At 41.0% G+C, this 26,526-nt stretch overlaps 1 protein-coding gene across 2 annotated transcripts in view; it reads right to left on the bottom strand.

The window, feature by feature from the left end:
* The window catches only part of ENOX1 (ecto-NOX disulfide-thiol exchanger 1), a 2,146,160-nt gene that overhangs the window by 320,647 nt on the left and 1,798,987 nt on the right, over positions 1-26,526 (bottom strand). For both annotated transcript variants that reach the window (XM_069205418.1, XM_069205419.1), the window contains one exon: positions 15,939-16,045. In XM_069205418.1, coding sequence (XP_069061519.1) covers positions 15,939-16,045 — 107 coding nt within the window. The remainder of the gene's footprint in view (positions 1-15,938; positions 16,046-26,526) is intronic.

Below are 26,526 nucleotides of genomic sequence, written 5' to 3'. Positions count from 1 at the left end.
TTCCATTAAGTTTTTTCTTAGTTCATTAACACATTTTAACATATGTTCAGCTCTGTTTGTAAAGGTTATAACTTCTTCTAATGGTGGCTTGTCTTTCTTTCATAGCTCTTCACTTATTTTGTTACAACTGTATCTCAATACACATTGGTCTCTTGCCATTTCTTCAGTTGTTGCTCCAAACATACATGTTAAAACTAAAGTCCGTAGACTGGCGACAAAAAGCCTGATTGAGTTCGGCGGATAGGTTGCATGCTCTCAAACATGATGGGTATCCTGTCTACTGTATTACAAGTGCTATAGGATATAATCCACTGGTAATATGGCAGCCTGGATATCCATCACATTTGTAATGGAGTAACCCCATCCGCCAAACTCTAAATCAGGCCCAAAGTCCTCTATAGATTTGCCTTTGCCTTAAAGCCTCAAGTTGAAATGACATCACTCTCATACTGTACTTACTCATGGTAAATAGAGCAAATCTGGAAAGTTCATATTCATTAAGTGTTCCATCCTCCTTCTGTCACAGTTCTGGTAGATTCTCAAAAACCTCTTGATTCTCTGATCTTAGGCAGTGTAGAAAAAGACAGTACTTTCTTTCACCACTTAAGTTAGTGCTGCACACTCTAGCATAGTGAACAAAACCATCTACTCTCAGTGAATAACATGGATGGGGTAGGAAAACAGGAGGAGGTGTTACATTCAGCATTTTTTAGACTATTAAATTATACCTTAATTAGCTCAGGAATCATATTCTTGAAAAACAAGCATTGTCAAAGAAAGCTTTTTACTTGCTTTTATCTAAAGTGGTTCTTGACACCAAAGAAATGAATTTGCATTAATTAAGTGTGGGCATAAAATTTAGAAGGTGTGCCTATCACCGAGTCTTAGGAGAAGTTATTCAAAACAATATAAACATCCATTACGTTCAAAGTACATGCACCTGGTTGCAGAAAACAACACAACTCAAAAACCTGTGCCGGGATCACCTGCTTTGTCAATAGCTGGTATACCTATCACTGATTTATTTGGGACTGGTAATTACTTCATGTGAGTGTGTCATGGTTTCTACAACTTGATTATGCATGTTTGCATTAATGTTACAGTGTATTGCTGTCAAATTCACCTTTTCTCTATTGGTGTTTCTTTGACAGCACAAAATCAACGCATGTCAGTATAATATTCCAGTCAGTCTTATCAATGTAGCCAGTGCAAACCCATAAACAAGCATCAGCAAAGCCAAAGATCTGGCATCTTCTGTCTGCCTCTTGGCTTTGGAACGGCCATTTTGTTTTGTCATGGTTTTAGTAAAACTTTATTGTTGGGGGAGTTGCTGGCCACTTGCCCATATTTAAAAAATACTGCCCAAAAAACAAAAATATTTTTGATCTAAAAAAAAACAAATAGCCATAGCAGTTCCATATATTGTGTACCGATGTGTCCCTTGGGAAAGAGGAAAATACAGCCACTGAAAATGAAATTATCCAGTTGTTGAAGAGAGCGCTGGCCCACTGCCCCATGCAGTAAGTTTCAGTGGGTGGAATACATGAATGACACAACAGCAGACCAATAGATGAAGAATGTTGCCTGAAAGTCCATATAAGTAAGTGTATTATACATATAAATATAGTGAAATCAAAAGGTCTTGGCTAATGCCACACCTAAACAAGCATTAGCAAGGCCAATATGTCATGCGTGGGTTGCTAGCCTTTTGGCTTCGGCAGTTTGCATTTTATTCTTTCAGGGTTTTCGCAAAATGTTACTGTTGGGGAAAATCCTGTGCCCTCATAAATCTAAACAAAAAAGCATTGGCTAACGGTAAAAATATTTTTTGTCACGTAAAGCACACATTACCATATTAGTCCCTGCCACTGAAGGGAACTCTTTGTGTCTCGATGTGCTCCTTGTGAAAGGGCAGCATGCCGTAACTCATAATCAAGTCAGTCAATGGCTGAAGGGGGCTGACCCATTGCTCCATGAGGCACGTTAGTGTGGGTGGAAGAAAAATGTGAATGACAGTGCAACAGGCGGATGAAGTCTATTTGAAAATCCCTATAAATACATTATGCATACTTTTATTAAAATCAAAAGGTCTTGGCTACCACTGAACAAAAAAAAGCCAATCTGTCTGGCATTGGCTAGCAGACTCTAGCCTTTGTTAATACATTTTTGTAATGATTTTGTAAACCTTTATTGCAAATAGATAGAGAGGATTCAAAAGATAAATAGATAGGCTTGCAAAGATGATTGCTAACATTGTATACATAGACAGGGTTATTCAGAAAGAGAGTGTTGCACAGATAGATACATAATTATTGTTCATCCGTTGTTGTCGAAGATGACCAAGGACATCACGTTGAGGAGGTTGACTGGGTACGGTGTGTCCGGCTGTGGCTGATCAGTCCGATGCAGGCTTGGAATGCACTGCTGCACGTCGGGCACAAATGGTCTGCTGGGTTGGTTGGCAAAGATATGGCTATGGAATTGCACAGCTCATGCTTCTTCTGCTCCTCTGCAGTCCTGCTCTGCTTGTAGGAGGTAGCGCTTTTGCTGATGCAGCTTCACCAGGCAGGGCAGTCTTGCGTTAGGGTTTCCCAGGAGCCTGAGTCAATGCCAAAGCTCTTCAGAGAGACTTTCAGCATGTCCTTGAAGCACTTTTTCTGCCCACCTTGAGTGTGTGTGCCTTCCGCCAGTTCACCATAGAACAGTCTCTTGGGGAGGCGTGTGTCTGGCATATGTACAAGGTGGCCTGCCCACCTGAATTGGGCTCTCCTCAGCAGGGTGTAGATACTTGGCAGACCAGCTTGAGGGAGGACATCTGTGTCTGGAACTTTGTCCGGCCAGGTAATTTTCAGCAGCATTCTTAAGCAGTTTGTGTGGAAGCAATTCAGCTTTTTGGCATGGCGCTCGTACACAGTCCATGTCTCACAGGCATACAGTAGTATGGGAAGTACAACTGCCTTGTACATCTTTAGCTTGGTGGACAGTTTGACACCTCTCATGCAGCCGTCCAAATGCAGAGCTTGCTGTTATATATATGCTATATCTGTGTGGGTACTGGGGAACTTAGAATGTTAAGAAATAAGGGAATGGGATCATGGATTGCGGGGAGTGCGGAGAGACAAGGAGTGGGCGGAGATGGATTTGGTTGATGTCGGGCTGTATCGTTATCAACTTGAAATAAAAAAGATTCAAAGAAAACTTTGCATGTATCTACATAACAAACCTGGTGATGAGCAGTCTGAAAGCAGCCCTGACGTTGGAACCCAGCAGTTTTCCTTTTATATACTTTGGGAGTACTTTGGAGTTCTGTGCTACCTCAGACCCCGTAAGAACTTTACTTTTCAGTGTTTTCTACATTTCAATAGGCTTTAACTTCTTTGCTGGCACAGTGTGGCTCGTACTGTGCCGAGTAGTTTTTAGTTGATAATACGTTGAAGTGACTGTTCAACTGAAGTCGTCTCGCGCCGCTTAGTCTCTGCGTCTTCTGCATGCACGTTAATGATGCATGACGTTTTCACAACGTTCTGCATTTTGGGAAAAAAACTAGTCTGCACACTCGTATTTATTATTGCGACGCATATCCACAAAGTATTACCATTCTCATTTGGAGCCATGAAATGCCATATCCTTTTTAATTTATAAGAGAAAGACTTAATTTGAAATATGTTACCATCTTTTTTGTGGTTGGTTTTTCTTATCTAATGAGAAAAAGATTCTTTTCAAATTAGATGCCTATTTTTTTTTCTCTTTTTTTAGCTTGCACTCATCCTATATAGCAAAATAAAATATATGTGGTGATTAAATTTATACAGCAGTCATGGCTTCCAGTGATTCATTGAATTTACCACCTCCGCAACCGTTCAAATCTTCAGCAGGTGGCAACACTATAAAGTGGCAAAAGTGTAAAGAATATTTTTTAAATAATATTACATAATGTGATGAAGAAGACGATTTCACTCCAGCAAAAAAGAAGAAATTTTGTTTACATTTTCTAGGTCCCCCGGGTTTAAAAATGTATAAACGAAAATGGAAAAGAAGCCAAGAGCGGACAGTCAAGGAGATGCTTTACTAATGCAACTGAAGATCTGGATAGATACTATGCACCAACAGTATGTGTTGGTATTGATAGATATAAATTCTGTCATAGGAAAAAATTAAAGAGGAATCAATTGAAGATTACATTTCTGCCTTAAAGAATTTAGCATTGACATGTCATTTTCGAGCCCTCCAAGATGAACTAATTAGAGATCAATTTGTAATGCATGCCGCCAATCCTTCTATACAGGACTGTCTGTGGGCGAAAGGAGAGGCATTGTTATCAGAAGCTGTTGAAGTAGTAAAAAAAGCAGAACTAACGGGCAGATGTGCAAAAGCGGTGCTTCTGGAAAACATAAAAGAGAATGAGGATAATGAACGGATTAATAAAATTAAAGGTGGTATGAAGAATTAAAAGTTTTTTACAAGACAATACTACAATACTAGACAGGCCTGGTAAAGTACAATTAAAAAGAAATGAAGCATATAAATCTACTGTGAAATGCTATAGATATAGATTCTCCAGTCATTATGCAAATGACAAGAAGTGCCCTGCACGTAACCAGAAATGCTCTGAATGTGGAATTGTGGGTCATTTCGCGAAAGTATGCAGGAAGAAGAAAGAGAGATCTATGAAATTATTGGAGAACAACTCAGACTTGGAGTCATCAAGTTCGGATAACGATGATTTAAATAAGTGTGTGTAAGTTAACCGGTTTCCAACACAGAATTATATTGAAAGAGAATGCTGTACCAGTCACACACAAAGCTAGAAATATTCTTATGGGGATTAGAGATAATGTAAGCAAAGAATTGGAGAAATTACTGCATGCAGGCTTCATTGAACAGATTGATTTATCTGATTGGGTTACTCCTTTGGTGGTTGTGAAGAAAGCCAATGGCAAATTGAGGTTATGTTTAGATCTGAGAGGTTTAAATAAAAATATGTTGGTGGACCAATTTCCTATACCAAAATTAACAAGATGGTTGCGCTTACAAAAGGCATGAATTGGTTCACCATGATCGACCTAACCTCAGCTTACCATTAAGTGTTGCTACATCCGGATAGTCACAGGCTTACTGCATTTATTACTCCGTTTGGCTGCTACCAATTTGCAAGAGTACCATTTGGTTTAGCGTCAGCAGTGGTCATGTTCCAAAGATTGATGTTCAAATTATTTAAAGATGTACAAAATGTCATGTTTTTTCAAGATGATATATTTGTCATGGGTAAATCAAGAATGGAACATGATGCTAAATTGAAAGAGGTTTTGGATATTCTTAATGTTAAATTTCTCACAACTGAATATTCCAAATGCAAAATTGCAAAAAAAAGGTTACGTATTTAGGCCATAAGATAAGTGTAAAAGGAGTTGAACCTAAAACAGAATTGGTGGAGACTGTAAGAAGTGCACCAGTTCCCACCAGTAAGGGCATTTTTAGGTTTGGCAGAATTTTATGCTAAGTATGTAAAAAATGTTGCCAGTAAAACTTATCCCATGAGAGTACTGTTAAAAAACAAAATGGTATTGGAATGGACGCAAGAGTGCCAGGAAGCATTCAATAATATCAAAGAAATTGTTATAAGTGCACCAGCCCTTAAGCGGTTTGACCCCGATTTGTAGCGCATTGTAACTTCTGATGCAAGCAATAGAGGGATAGGAGCAGTACTCACACAAGTTGATTTTGTGGAGAGGAGTGTGTGATTGCATTTGCTTCATGTTCGATAACTGAAACTGAGGTAAGATATTCCGTATTGAATGGGAAACTTTGGCATGAGTGTGGGGGTTGGAACATTTCAGACAGTTCATTTGGGGTGTGAAAGTAATTTTGTGAAGTGATCGTAAACCACTCACAAAAGTTCTTACAACAAGTGGATTGTTTAATGCTTCTCCACACATAGCACAGTTATCTATAAATCTCTTAGACTATAAGTATGACATACAATATGTCCCAGGAGTGAAAATCATTATTGAAGATTTTTTAAGCAGGTTACCTCTACGTACACAAGGCACGACCTGGGGTGAGACGGGAGGTGAGTGTGTGGCAGAAATTATGGAAGGGGTTCAAGGAATTTCAAATGAGGAATGGTCTATAGCCACAAAGGAAGATCACATTTTATCTAAGATACATTCTTTAATTGTGGAGGGTTGGCCCAACAAGAATGATCTGGATGGAAATGTACGTATATTTTGGGAGTTAAAACAAGAATTGTCTTTAGAGAATAATGTGGTACTATGCAGGGGTAGGCTTGTATCACCAGAAAGTCTTAAGGACAAATTGTTAGATATTTGGCATGAAGGGCATTTGGGGATTTCTAAAATGAAGAATAGAGTAAAAGAATTATATAGGTGGCCTGGAATTGATATGACTATTGAGAGGAAAGTGAGAAATTGTATTTTATGGAATGAATCAGAAAAGAATTTGTTAACATTCAGACCACCTCTGTACCCGTTAACTTGTCCTGATATGCCGTGGGACAAAGTAGGATTAGATATTACAGGACCAATTTATGAGGGTGGAGATGCTAAGTATATTTTAGTATTCATGGATCATTTTTCAAAATGGCCAGAGATTATCATCACAAGAATGGATACCTCAACTATTGTGAAATGTTTGTATACAATATGTGTAAGAGAAGGGTTGCCTAAGGCTATCCTTACGGATAATGGTCCTCAATTTTTGTCTGGAGAGTTCAAAATGTTTTTGGGAAGGAATGGAATAATAAACAACACAACAACGGTTTATCATCCAGCAGGTAATGGGATGGAAGAACGCTTTAATAGAGTTCTAAACAATGCCATTCAGTTAGCCAATAGTGTGAGTTTACCATGGAAAATAGAGGTGTGGAAGACAGTATGGTCATACAGAATTACTCCTAGTGATATCACAGGTCACAGTCCTTTTGAAATAATGAGGGGTAGGATTCAGTTAGACAAGGATAGTGTGGGTTGGATGGTTAAGACTAGAAGAAACTATTGGTCCCCAGATGTGATCAAAAAGAATATAAGTATCAAATAGAGGCATACTAAGAAAAGGTATGATGCAAAACACAAATGCAAAGTAGTGGAAGTATGTGCAGGAGATTTTGTCAGAGTGACAATTCCTGGATTTAGAAGTGAGGGAGCAGGAAGATTCTATCCACCACGTATGGTTAAAAAAAGTTTTATGTAACATAGTGTTACTTAGTGATGGAAGAGTATGGCATGTAAGTATGGTTGGAAAATTTGATGGTGCGCATGATAATACTTGGTTCAGGGATGAAATCATTAATGACAAAACACAAGAGACACAAAGGATAGATAAGGAGAGAGATTTGCAGGAGAACATGAGTCCACAGGGGTCTACACGACAAAGACTGGGAACTGGTGTTGCTGTTCAATCATCTAGGAATGTGGAGATGGAATCAGGAGCTTATGCTGATGTCAGTAAACATTGTTGGAAAAGAATGAAGTCTAAAAGATTAAAAGATTATGAATGTAATGTTTACATTTTCATCTGTTTATAGTTCTATGTAATTCTTATTTCATATTTTTTGTGTACATAGCTATTTGCTAATAATTAGATGTTTCTAGGCAAATGTTTACTGTAATATTATGCTCATTAATAAGAAATATATTTGTGTTTCTATGAAGGGGGATGTGTTATATATATGCTATATATATGTGTGTGTATTGGGGAATTTAGAATGTTGAGACGTAAAGGAATAGGATGATGGAATGCGGGGAGCGCGGAGAGACAAGGAGCGGGTGGAGACAGAATTCGTGGATGTCAGGGCTGTATCGTTATCAACTTGAAATAAATAAGGATTCAAAGAAAACTTTGCATGTATCTACATAACACTTGCCTTGGCGATGCATGTACATTTGCCTTGGCGATGCATGTGTCTACCTATTGTCAATGCTCACAGACCTACAGAGTGTGCTGCCATAGTATGTAAACTTGTCAACAGCCTTCAGGATTTCTCCTTCAGCAGTGCTAGTTGGTTCCGCATACGTCTTGTGTGGTGTGGGCTGATGCAAGACCTCAGTCTTTTTGGTACTGATTGTGAGGCCGAAGTTTTTGCAGGCAGTGGAAAAGCAGTTCATGCTCTGCTGCATCTGGGCCTTTGTGGCAGCATTGAGTGTGCAGTCATCTGTGAACAGGAAATAATACGCAGTGTCCTCTTCAACCTTGGTCTTGTCCTGTAACCTCCGCAGGTTCAAGAGCCTGCCATCAGTCCTATATCTGATCTGGATGATGGTTTATTCGTCGTCACAGAAGATAGATACATAATGTTGCATAGATAAATAGTGGTGCATAGATAGTGTTGCATAGACAGATAGTGTCTCAAAGATATATATATTAAAAATATATAGATAGAGAGCTAAATGGATTTGCATACATAGATAGTTGCCTAGCTAGATGGACACATAGTTATAAAGATAAATATGGCTGCAAAGATAGATAGATAGATAGATAGATAGATAGATAGATAGATAGATAGATAGATAGATAGATAGATAGATAGATCTTCAAATAGTAATTGAATAGTTAAATGACTATATAAGCATAACACAGAAGAACACTGAAGGCAATCTGGAAAGCCACACAAGCAAGACACAGAGACAAAGTTGGATTACAAGTATAACGGAGTCCTAAATTAAGCTCACATCAAAAGTAACATGAAGAGCTAGTAAAAAGCATCCTGGTATCACACCAGACTCAAAACACAAAGAAAACAACAAAGCAATAATGAAGTAAAAAAAAAACACTGGCACTGATGAAGAATACCTTGTGTGCAGATGTGCTCTTTGTGAAGAGCAAAACGCAGTCACTGAAAGTGAAGTTAGCCAGAGGCTAAAGTAGGCTGACTTCTTGCTCCTCACTGTCTGCTATAGGGTAGCAAAATGTCAAAGACACAATAACAGATCGATACATGAACAGATCTGGCTGAAAGCCTCTCTCAAGAAGCATATTATACATATAATTCTAGTAAAAGTTTAAAATGCCTTGCCTAATGCCAGACCTGAAAAGGCACTCGATTCTGCTTTGAGGCAGTACATCTTTTCATGATAAATCCCATGCATAGCCACATCATTCACATAATGCATAATCTCTCTGACAACACCGCTGTACCCAAATAAAGGAACACATTATACGACTCCTAGACGCACAGAGCGAGGTTTGTTCACAACAAACGACGTGGAAGCACGTTTCGCCGCAGATGAGAAATGGGCTGCAGTAAATTCGTTCCAAACTAACAAAGAAATTAACAATCAAAAAAATACTGGAATAAACAATGCCAACATTCACAAGCGCGCTTATCTGACAAGCTCTTAACATGTTTTGCATGACACAAATATAGGAGCTGAAGGAAAAAAAGATTTGCTCAGCCACGCGTCCAATACAAACAACATAATTGGCTTTTTGGATTGACATTGTGCGTATGCTGCGTGTGTGCTCCCTAATTTAACTTCACTACCAGGAAATGCTTCGTAATTTTAGGCGGCATGAGCTAGGCAGCTGCGTTTATCTTGCTTAACAAAAACACTCGGCTGAAAAGAAAAAACACGTACATCAATAAATTATATTTCCCAAGAGCCTGTGAAGGCGTGGAAAAACTCTTGATCTAATGGCTCGTAAGTCTGACGACCATGATGCAGCAGTGCTCTTCAGAGAGCCATTTTATAAAACGTTTTATTTTGTTCCGCACAAAAACAGTAGAACAACTAACTGTAATTTTTAGATTTAATTCAGTTCGCTGTTTTGTTCTAATGTAGATATTTTACATTCACATTAACACTTGGTTCAACAAAACTCAGTGGCGGGGGCTCTCTGAAATAAGTACGCATGCGAATGATAGTTTCTAAGTAGGGTGCACTGGGGTACACTGAGCTCGGCTATGTTACATTGCAAGGTTTTTAAAGGGTTTTCCTCTTAGTGCGTAAATGTGCAAGAGGTCTCGGGACTCTCACGGAATTTTGTGGTGTCTGCCAATGTGTTACAAGCCCCGGATGCTCTATTCCCACCCAGTCATCGACCATGACTCAGCCAGCCGCAAAACTTTCCTCCAGCAGGCTGAAAGATAGAAAGGTGCCAACCTCCGAATTTCTCACGGTGGAAAGGGGGCATTCTTTGACCCATGTGACATCACAGGATGTGACATTATATGACAGGCTCCCTGCGGAGAAACATTTGAATTACATTATACCCAAGTTGAGGAAATACCTACATTCGGTATTGACTACACGTGATGTGGTAGGTTGCTTTAGGCAGGTGTCACCAGGCCAAAACATTTTTTATGGGGGTGGAAAAGTTCTGACTGCCTCAGCCTGTCCATAACCTTCTTCTACAAGGGGCATCTGCCTGCTGCACAATTAACTTGGTGGGGTAGGGTCAGGATGAGAGACAAGCAAGTCAAATCTTCTTCCAGGACCCTAAAGCTCAGAGAATCAAGCAAACCCCTCGTATGTCGCTCAGGCACAGGCAGGCGGGTGTGGCAAAGGGGCTTCAATGATGCAGGAGCCCATCCAAAAAGTCCCTGAAAGCCCCTTTTACCAAGAGTCCTGGACACAGTGTTACTGACAGAGAAAGGGCGTGGACCAGGGTAGCAAGAAAAGAGCGGGGAAGAAAGAGAGAAACTGGAATTTGGTAAGGATAATCACTGATCACCGACAACCTAAGTTAAATATTATTCAAGGAGATTCAGAAAACTATTCATCCTTCATTTGCCCTATTTTCGCAGCTCCATTTACATTTTTGAATCAGGGGTAAATATTTGTTAATAACAAACACCTTATATGAAAGTTCCACCTTTCTATAGCATTGCAACTGTTTTAAGCGTCCATTATGTCAAAGTAGCTGAATCAACCACAATTGTAAAATCATACATTTATGTACTGAATTTACACTACTTACTTATTTTGGTGAGAAGAGTTGTAAAGCAGGGACCTAGATAGATTGATGTTTGAGGTCTGAAGCTCTAGGGGAGACAGGGCGAGGAGAGGGATAAGCAGCCACTGTCCTTCAGCTAGCTCTCCAAATGGCGCAAGCAGCAGCACCAGTACAAAATTGGACAAAGATGAGCTGCTCAGGGGAAGGCACCTGAGAGAACGATTTCATGTGCTGGGGTCAGAGGATCCCAAGTGTGCATCTTGGGACAGTTCCAAGACGAGATAGCTCCTATTCAGACCAGGTGATAAATGATGTTTTTTTGTCAAGGTGGGAATGTTCTGGGGATAATATTGCACTTTTGTTCTGCCACAGGTAGGAAAGATCCAACAAACTTGAAAGCTTCAGGAATGCTTTTTACAGTATATTCGGTTTCATAACTAATGGATCTGTCCATGGCTTGTAGGTATTTGAGTCTGAAATGGCACCCGAGCACACTAACACAACTCCAAGACTATTCCACTGTTCCCAGGTAAAGTTTGGGAGCTCACTGGTCCAACTCTGGGAAATCGAATCTCAGAAAAGATGCAAGAGTTCCCAGTGGCCTTCTAAGTTCTCAGCACTTTTAAAGAAAGACTCCTGTTAAACTCTTTTCAGCTTTTTCAGGAAAGGTCGTGGCAGTCTCACGCAGCTGCCCTATTTCAAGACCCTTGTGGTTTCCATGTGTTCGAGGCAATTGGTTTCTCTACTAAAGCTTTGAGATATAAACTACTGGAACTGTAGACATTCAAAGTGGGATGGTTATAACTCATGATAGATTCTATCTTTCTAAAATACTTGATGATCGCAATGCATCTGAAAGATACATACCTGTCACAAGGGAGAGGAGGAAGGACATTCTTGCATTCTTAACAGACTCTAACTTGCTTCTTTATTTTTCATGACATACTAAATCCTCCCATAGTTTCTTTAAGTTAAAGAGGAATTCAGTTTTATTACCCATTGTGAAAGCTAGTCACTCATTGAAAATTTTCCAGATAGTGAAACTGCACCCTCTATTGGATATTCACTTGGTGCAGGATCTGAACTCGCCATTAGCATATATGTATTCTAACTATCACTAATGCAACACATTAATTTTTTTTGCAGTTTTTTTATTTTTATAAACTACAGGACATTCACATAAACCCTTTTGGAGGGGTGTTATACCTCAAAACAACTCATTGCTTGGCCCGATAGAAATACAGCATTCTCATAGACTCTAAATCTCACACTTTAGGAAATACATTGTGTGATGCACTGTATCCCACTTTCTGTGGATGCTAAAGATCCACTGTGTGAGATACACTTGAAGAAATATAACACAGGGTGTGCATTATTGGGGAATATGATGCAGAGAGCATGATCCCTTCACAATACCCTTTCAGACTCTTACAAGAAGACAAATTAACAACGATTCGCACACAGATAAGAGAACAGGTCTTGTCCATGAAGAAAAAAATTAGTGAAATTAGAACATGTGCCAGTAAAAATAGATCTCCTGATCGACAAAGCAGGTAACAGTGAACAACTTTTCTGACCCAACAAAATGTTCATCAAATTCAAATGCGTGCACTAATGGTACCAACTTCCAGCAAAACATCATGGGGTTGCTCCTCTTTGCTGCAGTGGTGCAGATAAAAGGTTTCCCTCCAGAACGCATGCATGTACGTAGTAAACTCGACGGTCACAGGTACTGAAGTGTTATTCAGTAGTAGTTAAGATGGACTTAATAGTTACACAGCTGAATAATATCACAGTTGATAAGAATATCTGGAACGACGTGGTGGACTCTATATAACATAAATTAATAACAGAAGTATGGCTTACCTTCTAAATTAGATTTTTACAGCTGTAATAAACTGCACTGTACCTTATGCATACTACATTGCATTAGGTAGCCAGAATGTACATATGTTAGCCTTAAAACAGGAAGTGAGGATGCAAACTTACCTGCTCATATTCAGAATTATAACAGTTGAAGTGCCTAGTGACTAGAAATACATTTATAGGGAATACATAAACAGGAGCATATGTACACACACACACACACTCAAACACATGTATGTGCCATCTCGAGACCCCACCTGTTTAGTGTAAAGAAAACACACATGCTCTGTGCAATCACTGCATTGTGCAATCGCCAGGTACTAAGGGCCATATGTACTAAAGCATTTTCCCATAGACACAGAATGGTAAATCCTTTGGTACATCTGGCCATTAATGACTTCTGATGGTACAGAACAAGTGTGTTTGCTTTACCCTACACAGCTGAAGACTCAATTGAGCAAAGTGTGCTGATGGAATTGGACAGTGAGGTGTGATCATTCAAAGGGGTTTAGATGGTTCGAAAACTAAGACTAAGGGCCTGATTCTAACTTTGGAGGACGGTGTTAAACCGTCCCAAAAGTGGCGGATATACCACCTACCGTATTACGAGTCCATTATATCCTATGGAACTCGTAATACGGTAGGTGGTATATCCGCCACTTTTGGGACGGTTTAACACCGTCCTCCAAAGTTAGAATCAGGCCCTAATTGTCTTGTGGGAAGGACATCAGACGGAGGGGCTATTCCTTTGCCCAGTCCATTGACTGAAATGTGTACTAACGTATTTTACTAAATTTACACCATTACACTGACACAGGAAAAATAATTCACAAATTAAAGCATCAATTTTGTGAATTATATGTTGTAAAAACACTGCTTTGTGAGCATTAACAACAGCGCTATGCAAAGCACACTAAGGTGGTCATTCTGACCCTGGCGGTCTTTGACCGCCAGGGCGGAGGACCGCGGGAGCACCGCCGACAGGCCGGCGGTGCTCCAATGGGGATTCCGACCGCGGCGGTAAAGCCGCGGTCGGACCGGCACCACTGGCGGGGTCCCGCCAGTGTACCGCGGCCCCATTGAATCCTCCGCGGCGGCGCAGCTTGCTGCACCGCCGCGGGGATTCCGACCCCCCCCTACCGCCATCCAGATCCCGGCGGTCGGACCGCCGAGATCCGGATGGCGGTAGGGGGGGGTCGCGGGGCCCCTGGGGGCCCCTGCAGTGCCCATGCCACTGGCATGGGCACTGCAGGGGCCCCCGTAAGAGGGCCCCTAAATGGATTTCACTGTCTGCTGCGCAGACAGTGAAATACGCGACGGGTGCAACTGCACCCGTCGCACAGCTTCCACTCCGCCGGCTCGATTCCGAGCCGGCTTCATCGTGGAAGCCTCTTTCCCGCTGGGCTGGCTGGCGGTCTGAAGGCGACCGCCCGCCAGCCCAGCGGGAAAGTCAGAATTACCGCCGCGGTCTTTCGACCGCGGAACGGTAACCTGACGGCGGGACTTTGGCGGTCGGCCTCCGCCGCCCGCCAAGGTCAGAATGAGGGCCTAAGTTGCCATTGTGTAGTACTGTTTTATTGGGAGATCAGAGTTCCTGTTTTGAATCTTGCTTACAATTACTGAAGATGAATTGCCTTTCGTATTGTTTAATTACAGTGGACTCACGATCCACGTTTAACCTTGCATTACTCAAGGCTTGAAATGTTTTTGTGAATTTAAGTTGTCCTTAGGTGAGCCAAAACTCTACTTTTGTAAATTGGACCAGTGTGAGTCAATTGCTGGTGTTCGCAGTGTTGTGGTTGGGGTGCAATCGTGGGCAGGTCTGGATCAAACACCCTGCAAAAGTAAGTAACCACACACTACCTTGTAAGTCTGTGGGTGTTCAGATATAATGCAAATAACTCGGTTCGTCCCAATGTCGAAATTGCGAAGAACGACCTCCTTTTTAATTGGGTTGTAGGAAAATCATTTCCCCTTGGAGAAAAAACAGAAAGCACTGCATGGCTAATGCTCATGTGTTTATTATTTCCACATCCACAATTTTCCATATGGTGGCAATTCTGTAAGAACCTTTTCAACACTGCGATACTCTTGGCCCCTCCCCCCGTGTGAATCTCTAAAAGACAGATACCTTCTTCAAACATATACGTGAATCCATGGAAGCAAATTTGGCAGTATTTTCAATCGGGACCTCAATTACTGTGGGCCTGGTTCACACAGAAAATGTATATATTTGCACCTGTGGTCGTGCTCCTACACTCCATTGTTAGTAGTACATAAATTGCAGTTGTCCTGCTATAATCATTGTCATATATGAAATTGCCTAATTGCCTAGTGCCAAGTTGTGTGCAGGGTAAAACTCCACAATGGGGTAATGCAGCACAATGTGCAAATGTAATTTTTTCTCTGCAGGTGAAGACATTTTTCTCCATGGAAACCCCCCTTTCCTACAACCTCTCAAAGTTAGAGGAGAAAGGTAGTTACTCCAACGCTTTTCTGTATTAAGTGCCCGACCTTTTCCCGGGGTGGAATGGGTCAGAGAGTAATTTACAAAGGCCAACAAAGGTATGCAACACTTTGAAAGTCCACTCTGCATCCCTTGTGTTCTGTTTACCACTGCATAATGTTATGAGTCACACGTTTAAGCTGTAGTAGAACCATTTACACCTGACAGGTACCAGTTCGTGAACAGCTGTGAAGAGTACATGCTGCCATTGTAGGCCACGCGCCTACGTTTATGGGCTTAAGTGGCTTTATGTACCGGGCCTTGCCTGTTTAGCGCCTTTCCCGTATGCAGTTTCATAACATAAATGGAATTGTTTCGCCGTGAGGATCTGGTACTTCTAACACAATATTCGATCTTGTCCGTAAAACAGTCACCCGCATCATTGTAATAATGTAGTATTCGCGATCTAGCTGAGGGGGACAGTAACGCCCGCAACCTCGTCTAATTACAGCCCTGTCGCGCTGCGCTCTTCGGCTTTCTGAGGCTCTCACTCGGCGGAACATATTGTTATCCAGCTTAGTGTGTTCAAAAAAACAATTCCAAACGTATTGCCGCTGTGTCATTGCCTGATTGACTTCCAAACCTGTAGCTCTGGGAACATCGTGCGACACTGAGACTCAGTTCTGGAGAGAAATTGAAAAAAAATATCACCCACCTCGCAATGCTTCCGCCAAATGTCTAGGTTCTTGCGCTGAGCTTTCGAGAAATGGTCCCAAGCCTTTTGTCTGGAGGAGGCGTTGAAAACGGCCACAATCTGCTCAACTTTGGGGCACAAGGAAGTCAAACAAAACAAGCAATTTATGTTGTGGTGGCTACAGAGAAACAGATCAAAGGCACGAGGCAACTATGGGTGACGTCACCACACAACTAAGACCCCCAACATGCATCCAACCCCTCATGCCTTGTGTACTTACGTGCCTTAAAACTGGCGGGGTTTCATCAAACGCTTGTCCACAACTTTAGTGCAAACTAATATTTTAAAGCATGCACAGAAAACAGACATGCATGTAGTTTTATACATCCCAAGCATTGTGATGTATACATATACCAGTCACAGCAGCCTAATCACCGGTTTATACACAGTCTGCCGCGCCTTCAAAATAAACAATACTTGCCTACAGCAAGCCTTCATGGATATGAGCTTTATCGCTTTAAAAATCAATGCACTTTAGTTTTAGCTTTTAACAATACTATAAATGTTCCTGAACATGGAAATACACAATATTGAGCCTTGTTGTGGACTATGGCTGTAATTACACTAACTACATCTTTGTATTCTGCTTACTACTACATATTTTGTAATTTCGTAGTTCTGTAAATAACATGGATTTCAATTTATCAGAGCGGGAAGCATGAACGGGTGAGTCATTCCTAACAATATTCCAATTGGAACTTTAGCTTGCACATCAATATCTGCAGAATGTCCTTCAGTCCCACCATCGTCAGCTATCTTTCCAGCGTCCACAGTTTTGGCCCCTGGCAGCCAATAGCATCATTGATACATATAAACTCAACTAAGATCTTTACCTTTAATCCACTCCGAAATATCAACCCATGCCCTTCACAACAATGGTCTGTCAAAGTCACTGTCATATGTATGCTACATCACAATATATGCACCGCTGGCGACACCATACAAGACATCACTGACTGTGCCATACTTCATTAATATGACATTTTGAAGTACATCCCTGATGACATTAAACAAGATCACATCTGCATAGGTATAGAGCTACTGAAGTAGATAGCAGAGGAAAGTTATTGGGTCATTTACATGCAAGACGTTATGTGTGTCTTCACCAGCCATTAGTTAGTTGAACAACGAGGATAGGTAAACCAGCTCGCAGACAATGTTATACCACTATATCACACTCCAGCTATTGATTAACAAAAATACAGCATCCACTATATTGCTTTTCACTACATTGTTGAGTCCATATAGAGTTAAAAATTGAAAATAATGACTTATCTTAATGGTATAGTGGTAGACGGTATAGTGGATGTGATATTTTTGTATCAACATTTTTACCTGAATATAGTTGCGTACAACCCTCGCACAGTGAGAGAGCTTTACATTTGCAACAGAAAGGTTATAGACCCTGAGAAATATGTTTCTGAGAACTTACCTTAAAGTCACATGTTATAAAATTCCGTGAGCTTCATTCAGAAATCTTTTTCTATGACTAGTTGTCTCCTTCAACTGGCTTAGAAGTAAATTACATCCTAATTTTCAAGCCTCATTCAAAAATAATTTTCTGTGAGTAGTTGTGTTTTACTACAGGTTTAGATGTGTCCTACTCATGAATTAGCAGGAATAAAACATGCCTAGTTAGATGTTCTGTGACTACTAAGTTTTTTTGTGAGTAATCTTGCCATAAACTTGGAAATACACTAGCAATTCACAGCTAAGCCGAGATATGAAAGCATAATTTACATCTAAGAACCGGGAAAAAGACAACTACTTTACTACTTATAGAAAAAGATTGGTGAATCAGGCCAAATTTGGTCACATTTATCTGTGTAGACTCGGTGGAATCTTCTAAAATAATGTGCTCAGATAAATGAGGTATGGATAATGTAGCGCAGAGGGGCAGATTATATATGAGGCACCCTGGATAGTATTGCTCTTTGCACATAAACAAAAATCACTGCATCGTTTGATGAGATTGCCATGCACAATTTAGACAGTGCACACTGGTGAGGGATTTACGTTGGCTCAGGCTGACAGATTAGCGTACACATGTACTATTATTATTGTCAGTTACTCACACCCTGCCTTTCCATATTTGTCAGAATTCACAGGGCTTTTATGAGACGAATGCTGTTCTTGACTGCACGCCTTTATCTGGGGTAGGCATCCTGGAAGATTTCTCCAGCACGTTCTGGTTTCTTCCAAATCCACCCAGCCACAGTCAAATTTAAAATAAGATCCTAAAAGCACAGTTAAATGATATGCATTTCTTGCAGTCGGGGGCAGGACCCACATCATTTTACTCTCCTAACTAACTATATAATGTGCGGACGGAATGAGAGAAGGCGCCATGTTTCTGGATCGCCACCACATGAGGAGCAGTGCCCATCACACACTAGTGTTGCAAAGACGAAAACAATGCCTCAGTGTAATACTCAATGCATACAATGGCACATATGCTGGGATCATTGGTATTGGGTCACCGCATGTGCACTGGTGCATGCTGGGTAACGGCACGCTTAGAGATGTTATTACTTAATTTTCAAGCTTCCTTTCCAGCGAAGGGCAATCACGTCTTTTCCAAATAGGAAATGTTTAATATCATAACAATTAAAAACAACTTCAAGTAGTCATAATTCTCTCCAAAGTGGAACAATTATGTTCACATTCCACTGAAGAATTAGATTTCATTTCATGAAAAAAAAACTTGCAAGGGCTTTAGAATGAGATATAAAAGCTGCGCACTTGATTGCTTTATACAAAGATGATAAAGTAGAATGTGTTTCTTTAATTAATTTTAGATTGGCATAGAGAAAAAGGTGTTGGTAAAGAGTGAACATCACATACTGCCTCCTTCTGTAATTAGAAACATGAATTCAATTAAAAGAAGAGCTCTTGACGATAGCACCCGCTGAATGCAATCGAAGATCCATCTGATTTCACTTGTGAAGATAGAAATTGACATCAGATAAGAGACTCTGACAATCTAGATGCAGTTTCGAATTCTTAACCATGAAACTCATAAACAGGCAAATACGTTTGCACAATGTTCAAGTTTTAGTCGCTAAGATAATTTGCTGATTAAGATTTAACGTTTAACCTGCTACACCTGTTGGTACCAAGTGATCCTTACAAAACACAATACGATTACTGGGGGGCTACTGTACCCTGCAAAATTAGAAAAATAGTTACTAGCACAACCAGTAGGAGTTTGCAGGTTGGTGTAACTGTATAGTACATGAGGGTAATTTTGATGTAGCCCTTACAATACAGATAGATGTTGTAGGAAACTGGCTCTTTGTATAGTGGACCAAAATGAGGTACACTGTGCAAAGAGGCCAACAATCCTCAGAGGTTACACAGAGGCACACATTTTATCCAAAATGTTCTCTTTTTTGGTAGCGTGGTTGAGCAGTCAGGCATATCAGATAGTAGTTCTAAGCATGTAAGGCACACACTCATTCAGTAAGTGAGACACGCACTCAATAAAGAAATACAACACTAATCTAAAAAACTCACACCTACTTTTATAAAACTTTTGATACCAGGTTCACTGGAATCAGGTGAGTATTTTTCGAGCTAGGAATTTTTATAGTGTTTAAAAGTTGGCACACTGCAATTTTTGGGTGCAGTAATGTTATCATATCGGGGAAAAACATGGTACTGCATTTGGGCACTTCACAGTGACTTACAGGACTGTTCTCTAGGACTTAAGGTGAGTATGGGGCAGGGTCCTAGGCCACACCAACAGGTCACATTGGGAGGCTCTGGTGTGTCTCACAGAGGGGATTGACCCATGAGGTCCTCAGGCATTTGAGGGCACTGTCAGTCCACTTCTCCTCTGGCTGTGGGGTGCAGATGCAGTGGTGTCTTCTCGTATTGGGTCAGATGCTGGAGTTCCTCACAGTTGCAGTGGGGCCCGCAGAAACAGTGTGCAGTGGTGGACTGGGGGTCCAGTTTGACCAATCTAACAAGTGGGATCAGGTCTTACGAGGCTGGGAGACAAGCGGACACCCTGGGTTCTCTTCTCCTCAGCCTGGGGCAGATATGTGCAGAGGTATCCTGAGGTGTTTGGTTTCTGTCCACTGATCATCCGCTGTTGCAGGGGAGTCTGTAGAAACAGGCTGCCGATTCCATCTCAAAGTCCACAGTGGGCAAACTCAGGGTGGACTTTGTCTCTGGTCGGCCTGTGGACCACTCTGACAGAGTTGGCCCACTTCAGCTTGAGATAGGAAGCTCGGGTGCAGTGGTGATGTCCGGTGTCAGGTTTCTGGTGGTTCCGGTCCTCAAGGTTATTTCTTGGGTGCCTGTGGATGCATGGAAGCAGATCCTCTACTTCAATGGAGCTCTTCCTGGCAATTTGAGAAGCACTGGCAGCTCTTCCAGTTTCTTGGAAGCTGCAGAAGCAGGACAAGTCAGTTGCTCCTTGAGGGTCGGATGCAGCAGGCAGGAGGGCAGGGTTGATGCCAAGTCAGTCATGCTCCTTGGTTCTTGGGTTCAGCAGGCTTCTTGTCCACTCTTTCTTCTGTGTCCAGTAAAGATCTGAGGTCCTGGAATCAGGGAGTCCCCTAAATGCACAATCTAGGGGGGGCTAAAGGGGGTGAAGGGTGGTAGCCAATGGGATACTTATCCTTGGGGGTCACTACACCTCCTGGATGACAACTTCTAGTGTCCAGAGTTCCTAAATTCCACCACACACAAGATGGCAGAATGTCATAAGTCGTGTCCACTTTGGGCTGGTAACTCTAGGGGTGTTCCCAATCTGGAAATGTGACACACCTCCTGCATAGATAATTTTGCCACCTGTCCAGGTGCCAGGGCAGGGGGGTTGGCATCTTCCTCTGAGGAAGCCAGAAAGGCAATGGTCATCTTTGAAGCTGCCTGCTTTGGAATACAGATGACCCTGTGGGAAGGGGTGTCGTACACGCCAGCCCAGACAGGCTTTTGTTTCTGACCTCCAGCGAGCAAAGGCTGTCACCCTGGGGTGGCAGATTCTTGTCTGTTGGTGACAGACTGGCCAGAACTGGTCAGTGAGCTCACCAGCGGTTCGCTGGAATCAGTAAGGGTTTATTAATATGAAATGTCGATACCAAACTTCCCTAGTTCTAAGGAAGCCATCACTTAGCTGGGGAACTCGCATTGACCAGTGTCCAGCACATGTATTTAAAATTGCTTCCCTGCATACTTACTATGTCTATGAACTGACAAAGACATAGCAGGAGCGTATCTGTCCTCACAGATATGCCCACACATGTAATATAATGCACCCTGCCTTAGGGCTGGAAGTCCTGCTATAGGGGTGACTTGCAAATATTACAGGCAGTGTTTTAGGGGACATGGCGTGTGTGTGTGCCATGTCGTGTTTTCACTTTTTGGAAGCACCTTTCACACCGACTGCAATGGCAGTCTGCATAATGTTGGTGCTGGGTTCCTTAGAGTGTCACAAGTTGTGCTGCTGCTCTTGGCGGACCTCTACAGTACCCATGCCCTAGGTACCAGTGGTACCATTTACTAGGGACCTACAGAGGTGCTAAAGGGCCTGGTAACTTGGGGATCAAGTGACCAGGTGTCTTGCTTTGGGGAAGGAACACTGGCACTAAGGACCTGGTTAGCAGGAACCCAGTGCACTTCAGTCAACACTGCATAAAAAAAAAACAGCCAAAAAGCGGGGGGTACTGCAACAAGAACCAAGCTTCCTACACATGTATTTATGAAATAATTAGATGTACATGACAGGAAGGTATATTTAAAAGTCCCTTATTCATTAAAGTTTGGGCGTGCATCTTTTATAGGTTATCCACCCTTGCAGCACTGATGGGTATCGATTCTCTCTATATTACACTGTAGACCGTAGAATAAGAAGTGCCCTAACCATGTATTGCTAATTACCCCACATAATACATCACTCATGACATCTTTGATAACATCATTGATAATATCAATGTAATATTTGCTTTTAAATTTTTGGTGAAAAAACTGTGCATGACGAGGGCACGAGTTATAGTTACTCTAGGGCATAAGTTATAGTTACTTAAGATAACTATAACTATAACTGATGAATTTCTATAGTTTGGTACATTTAAAGTGTGTGTGTGTGTGTGTATATATATATATATATATGTATATATATATATATATATATATATATATATATATATATATATATATATACACATAACCTACTGGCAATTGTCAGTGTATATATAAAAATATATATATAAATATATGTATAACCTACTAGTGATTGCCAGTAGGTAGTTATAGTTAGGACCTAGTTTTTTGTTTTGCCAATAACTTTGGTGCCGTTTGACGAACTTCACAAAATTTTCAAATCTGATATGACAGTCAGTTCAGCTGCTGCCTTAAAAGTTTTGGGATGATTAATCAAGCAGGGTCCGAGAAAAACGGGGGTCATATATATGTTACAGAATAGCATCAGTTATTACTAGGGTGACTAGAGATAGGGACTTTTTTTAATTTCACCCATTTGACGAATATTGGTGAAATTTGGCAGACCTGCTGCTCCCATAGCATTGTTGGAGCACCTAAAGTTTTGCGGGGTTTGGTCCAATAATGGTAAAGAAAAACTGGAGTGGGGGGCAAAATATGTTAGAAATTCAATGCATTTTACATATACTTTTATCATTCTCATAGCGTGAAAATTACCAGTGGCTCCACTGCCCACAATTTGGCAGCATTACATATTAGGGTGCAGATATGATTCTTTTGGATACTGCAGTTCCGTAGAAGTAAGTATTTCTTAAGTTATAAGGTTTTTCACCTTAGTGATATCTTGTAGCATTATACTACTAAAAGTGGCACGGAAGCCCATAAAATAAACTCAACTACATATGTAAAGTTTTGAATTTACTACATGATCAACTGAAATGCCTCTTTATGGTCACATGCTAATAGAAAACTATAAACAAATACATAACAGATAGAATACATGGTAGTCTACATAGGTTTTAGCTGCATGCTCTCTGGCTCACGAAATAAAACTGGCCTAACAAGCCAAACAAAAAACATCTTTCATATGCATCAATGTGCAAACAAAATGAAAAAATGCTCTAACAGTGAGCTACGAGCCACACAAACCACTATTTGGAGCATATGATAATTGGCCACTAAGGAAAACATAATAATCTAAATATTTATAACAACAATGATTATGCTTTTGTAAACTTTGGGCTTCATATGTAGCACAATCCTACTACAATTAGCAAGGAAGCCCAAAAAATAAACTAGACTGCATATGTAAAATTTCAGAATTACTACATGAGCAACTAAAAGACACTTATGATCACATGGTTAGATAAATCAGTAAACAGATACATAACAAATACAAGAGAAACAAAGAAAGAAATCACATTAAATCTGATTGCCACTTTGTAGTAAGAGTTAGCATTCGTGAAGATAGGAATTCTTCAGATATTAGCTCCCTAATACCTTTCCACCTTTTTAGTGACTCACCACAAAACTTTACAGACCAATAGCATTTTTTACATTTTGAGATGATGTACATGTTTGTGGTGAATGCTTAAGGGAGTGCAAAGATAAAAGAAGGTTTGAAAATGTGCTAATGCATTTTCTATAGACTACCTTATTTGACGTAGAGTGAACACGGCTGCATGGATTTACATGAAGTTTGGCAGGATTATACATTATGGTGCAGAGATGATATTTTTTGGGTACTGCAGTTAAGTAGGGTGACTATTTTTTTAAATTTATAGTGCATTTAAGTTAGTGATATCTGTCACCACTGGACTTTCACAGAATTTAACAAAATATGGTGAAACTACTGTGCTACATGGCCGTAAACTAAAAAGAGCTAACATAAATAGTTTTCCCTACCTATTACCACTTAGATAAAGTGGTAATAGATAGGGACCTACTACACACCTGCATCTAAGGCCCTAACACTGAACACAGCCAAAGTGTAGTAAAAATATTATGGCTGCCTTTTCATTTTCTTAAAAAAGCTAGTACCCAATTATATACTGGCTGGTAATCGCTATGTACCACCGTATACTGCACAGTTGTCATGGTATACCTTCTCCCAAAATATAACTAAAGCCTAGGTGTAATATTGGATTGCAGTACTCTTACATCACTCCTGGTGTTGCATGGGCAATGCAATACTTAAGTCAGATTTACAAAGGAACACAAGGTCACCATGTGTGACTCTACGTTGATTGGTAAATCTGGAGAAACACAAGGCAGCACAATTCATTGTTTGGTGTTACTCTGTAAACTATAATTTAAATTGCTGCTAAATTTCACATATATCCACATGACACATTACTGTAGCCACTCCACTATATGCTATTCCACTCTATGCCACTCCACTCTATGATGTAACACTGTATACAATGCGACTGTACACCATTCCAGTCTACGTCACACCACTGTACCCCACTCCACTGGACGCTACTCCACTCTAAGTCAATCTGCTAATCCACTCTAAATCAATCTACTGTACGCCACTCTGCTGTACTTTATTCCACTGTATGCCAATCAACTCTACACTACTCCACTCTATGCCACTCCTATGTAGGGCACGCCACTCTATGCCACTTGTATTTTTTCTATTAAATTGGACACCACTCTAGTGTATGCAACTATGCTGTATGCTATTACACTCTACCCGCCGCCACTGTACACCACTCCACCCTTCACCACTCCATTATACATCCCTCCCCTATATGCTACTCCACTTTACACTATTACACTCTATGCCACTCCACTGTACAACATTCCACTGTACACCACTCTACTCTACGCTATTACAATATATACAACTCTATGCTATTACACTGTATCCAACTCCACTCCAAGAGCCAGATGTATCGAAGGGTTTCACCCACTCTGTTTCAATGGGAAAATGCTTGGGTACATTTGGCCCTAAGCCTCTTCAGTGTACGCCACTCTACTGTATGCCACTCCACTATTTGCCACTCCAGTATATACTATTCCACTCTACTCCATTCCAATTTATGCAACTCCACTCTATGCTATTACACTGTAGGCCATGGTTCTGTACGTAATGTCACTCTATGCTGCTCCAGTTTATGGCACTCCACTCTACGCCACTCCATTCTGCGTCATTCAATTGGACCCCAATCCAATTACACTCTATGCCACACCACTATACACGACTCCAGACTACAACACTCCATTATATGCCACTTAAGTGTATGCTACTCCACTATGCATTATTACACTCTACAACATTCCACTGTACAACACTGCTCTATGCCACTCCATACTTTGCTATTACCCTGTACACACCTTCACCCTAAGCCAGTCTACTCTACACTATTACAGTGTATGCAACTCCACTTTATGCCACTTCAGTGTACTACACTCCACTGTATGCAACTCCTCTGTATGGTACTCTAATATATTTATTCTTCTCTGTATGCTATTCCACTGTATTCCACTCACTGTATGTTACTCCACTCTATGCCACTCCACTGAATGCCACTCCACTGTGTGCTATTACACTCTACCTCATTTCAGTGTACACTCCACTGTATGCAACTCCTCTGTATGGTACTCTAATATATTTATTCTTCTCTGTATGCTATTCCACTGTATTCCACTCACTGTATGTTACTCCATTCTACACCACTTCACTGTACGCCACTGCAGTGTATGCTAGTCCACTATACACGATTTCAGTCTATGCTGCTCTAATGTACCCCACTCAAATCTATGATATTCCATGTTGTGCCACTCCACTATCTGCTACTTCACTCTATGCCACTCCAGTGTACACCACTCCTCTATGCCACTCCTTTCTATGCTAGTTCATTGGATGCCACTCCACTCTATGCCACTTCATTGTATGCTACTTCACTCTACCCCACTCCACTGTACACTACTCCAGTCTACACTACTCTTCTGCATGCCAATCCGCTCTATGCTATTCTACTCTACACTATGCTACTCTATGTCACTCCTCTGTACTCCACTCTGAGCTGTTTCATTGTACACCACTCTACTCTATGCTATTAAACTGTAGGCAACTTCAATCTTTTCCCCTCTATTGTATGGTGTTCCACTGTACCCCACTCCACAGTATGCTAGTACACGCTACCCCACCCCACAATACACCACTCCAGTTTAAACCACTTCACTTCACAACACTCCACTGTGCTCTACTATACTATATGCTATTACACTTTACGCCACTCCACTGTATGTTACTACATTATATGCTACTATACTCTACACCACTCCAGTCCACACCACTCCATTATACACTATTCCACTTTATGACACTCCACTGTACACTACTCCACTCTATGCCACTCTAGTGTACTCCCCTTCACATTAAATAACTCCACTCTACAAAACTCTACTACAATCTGTTTCTCTACTGGACTCTACTCCACTCTATCCCTGTACACTCCACTGTCCGAATTTGCACTCAACTCTATGCCGCCACACTATATTGTACAACACTCTAATCCACTCTAGGATAATTTCCATCACTGTATGACAAAGCACTCCACTCTACTATTTGAGACACCACTTCAATTTATGT

Source organism: Pleurodeles waltl, chromosome 8 (genome assembly GCF_031143425.1).
Source record: "Pleurodeles waltl isolate 20211129_DDA chromosome 8, aPleWal1.hap1.20221129, whole genome shotgun sequence".
Classification (NCBI taxonomy): domain Eukaryota; kingdom Metazoa; phylum Chordata; class Amphibia; order Caudata; family Salamandridae; genus Pleurodeles; species Pleurodeles waltl.
Note: the sequence above shows the minus strand (reverse complement) of the source record. Positions and strands in the feature narration are given on the sequence as shown.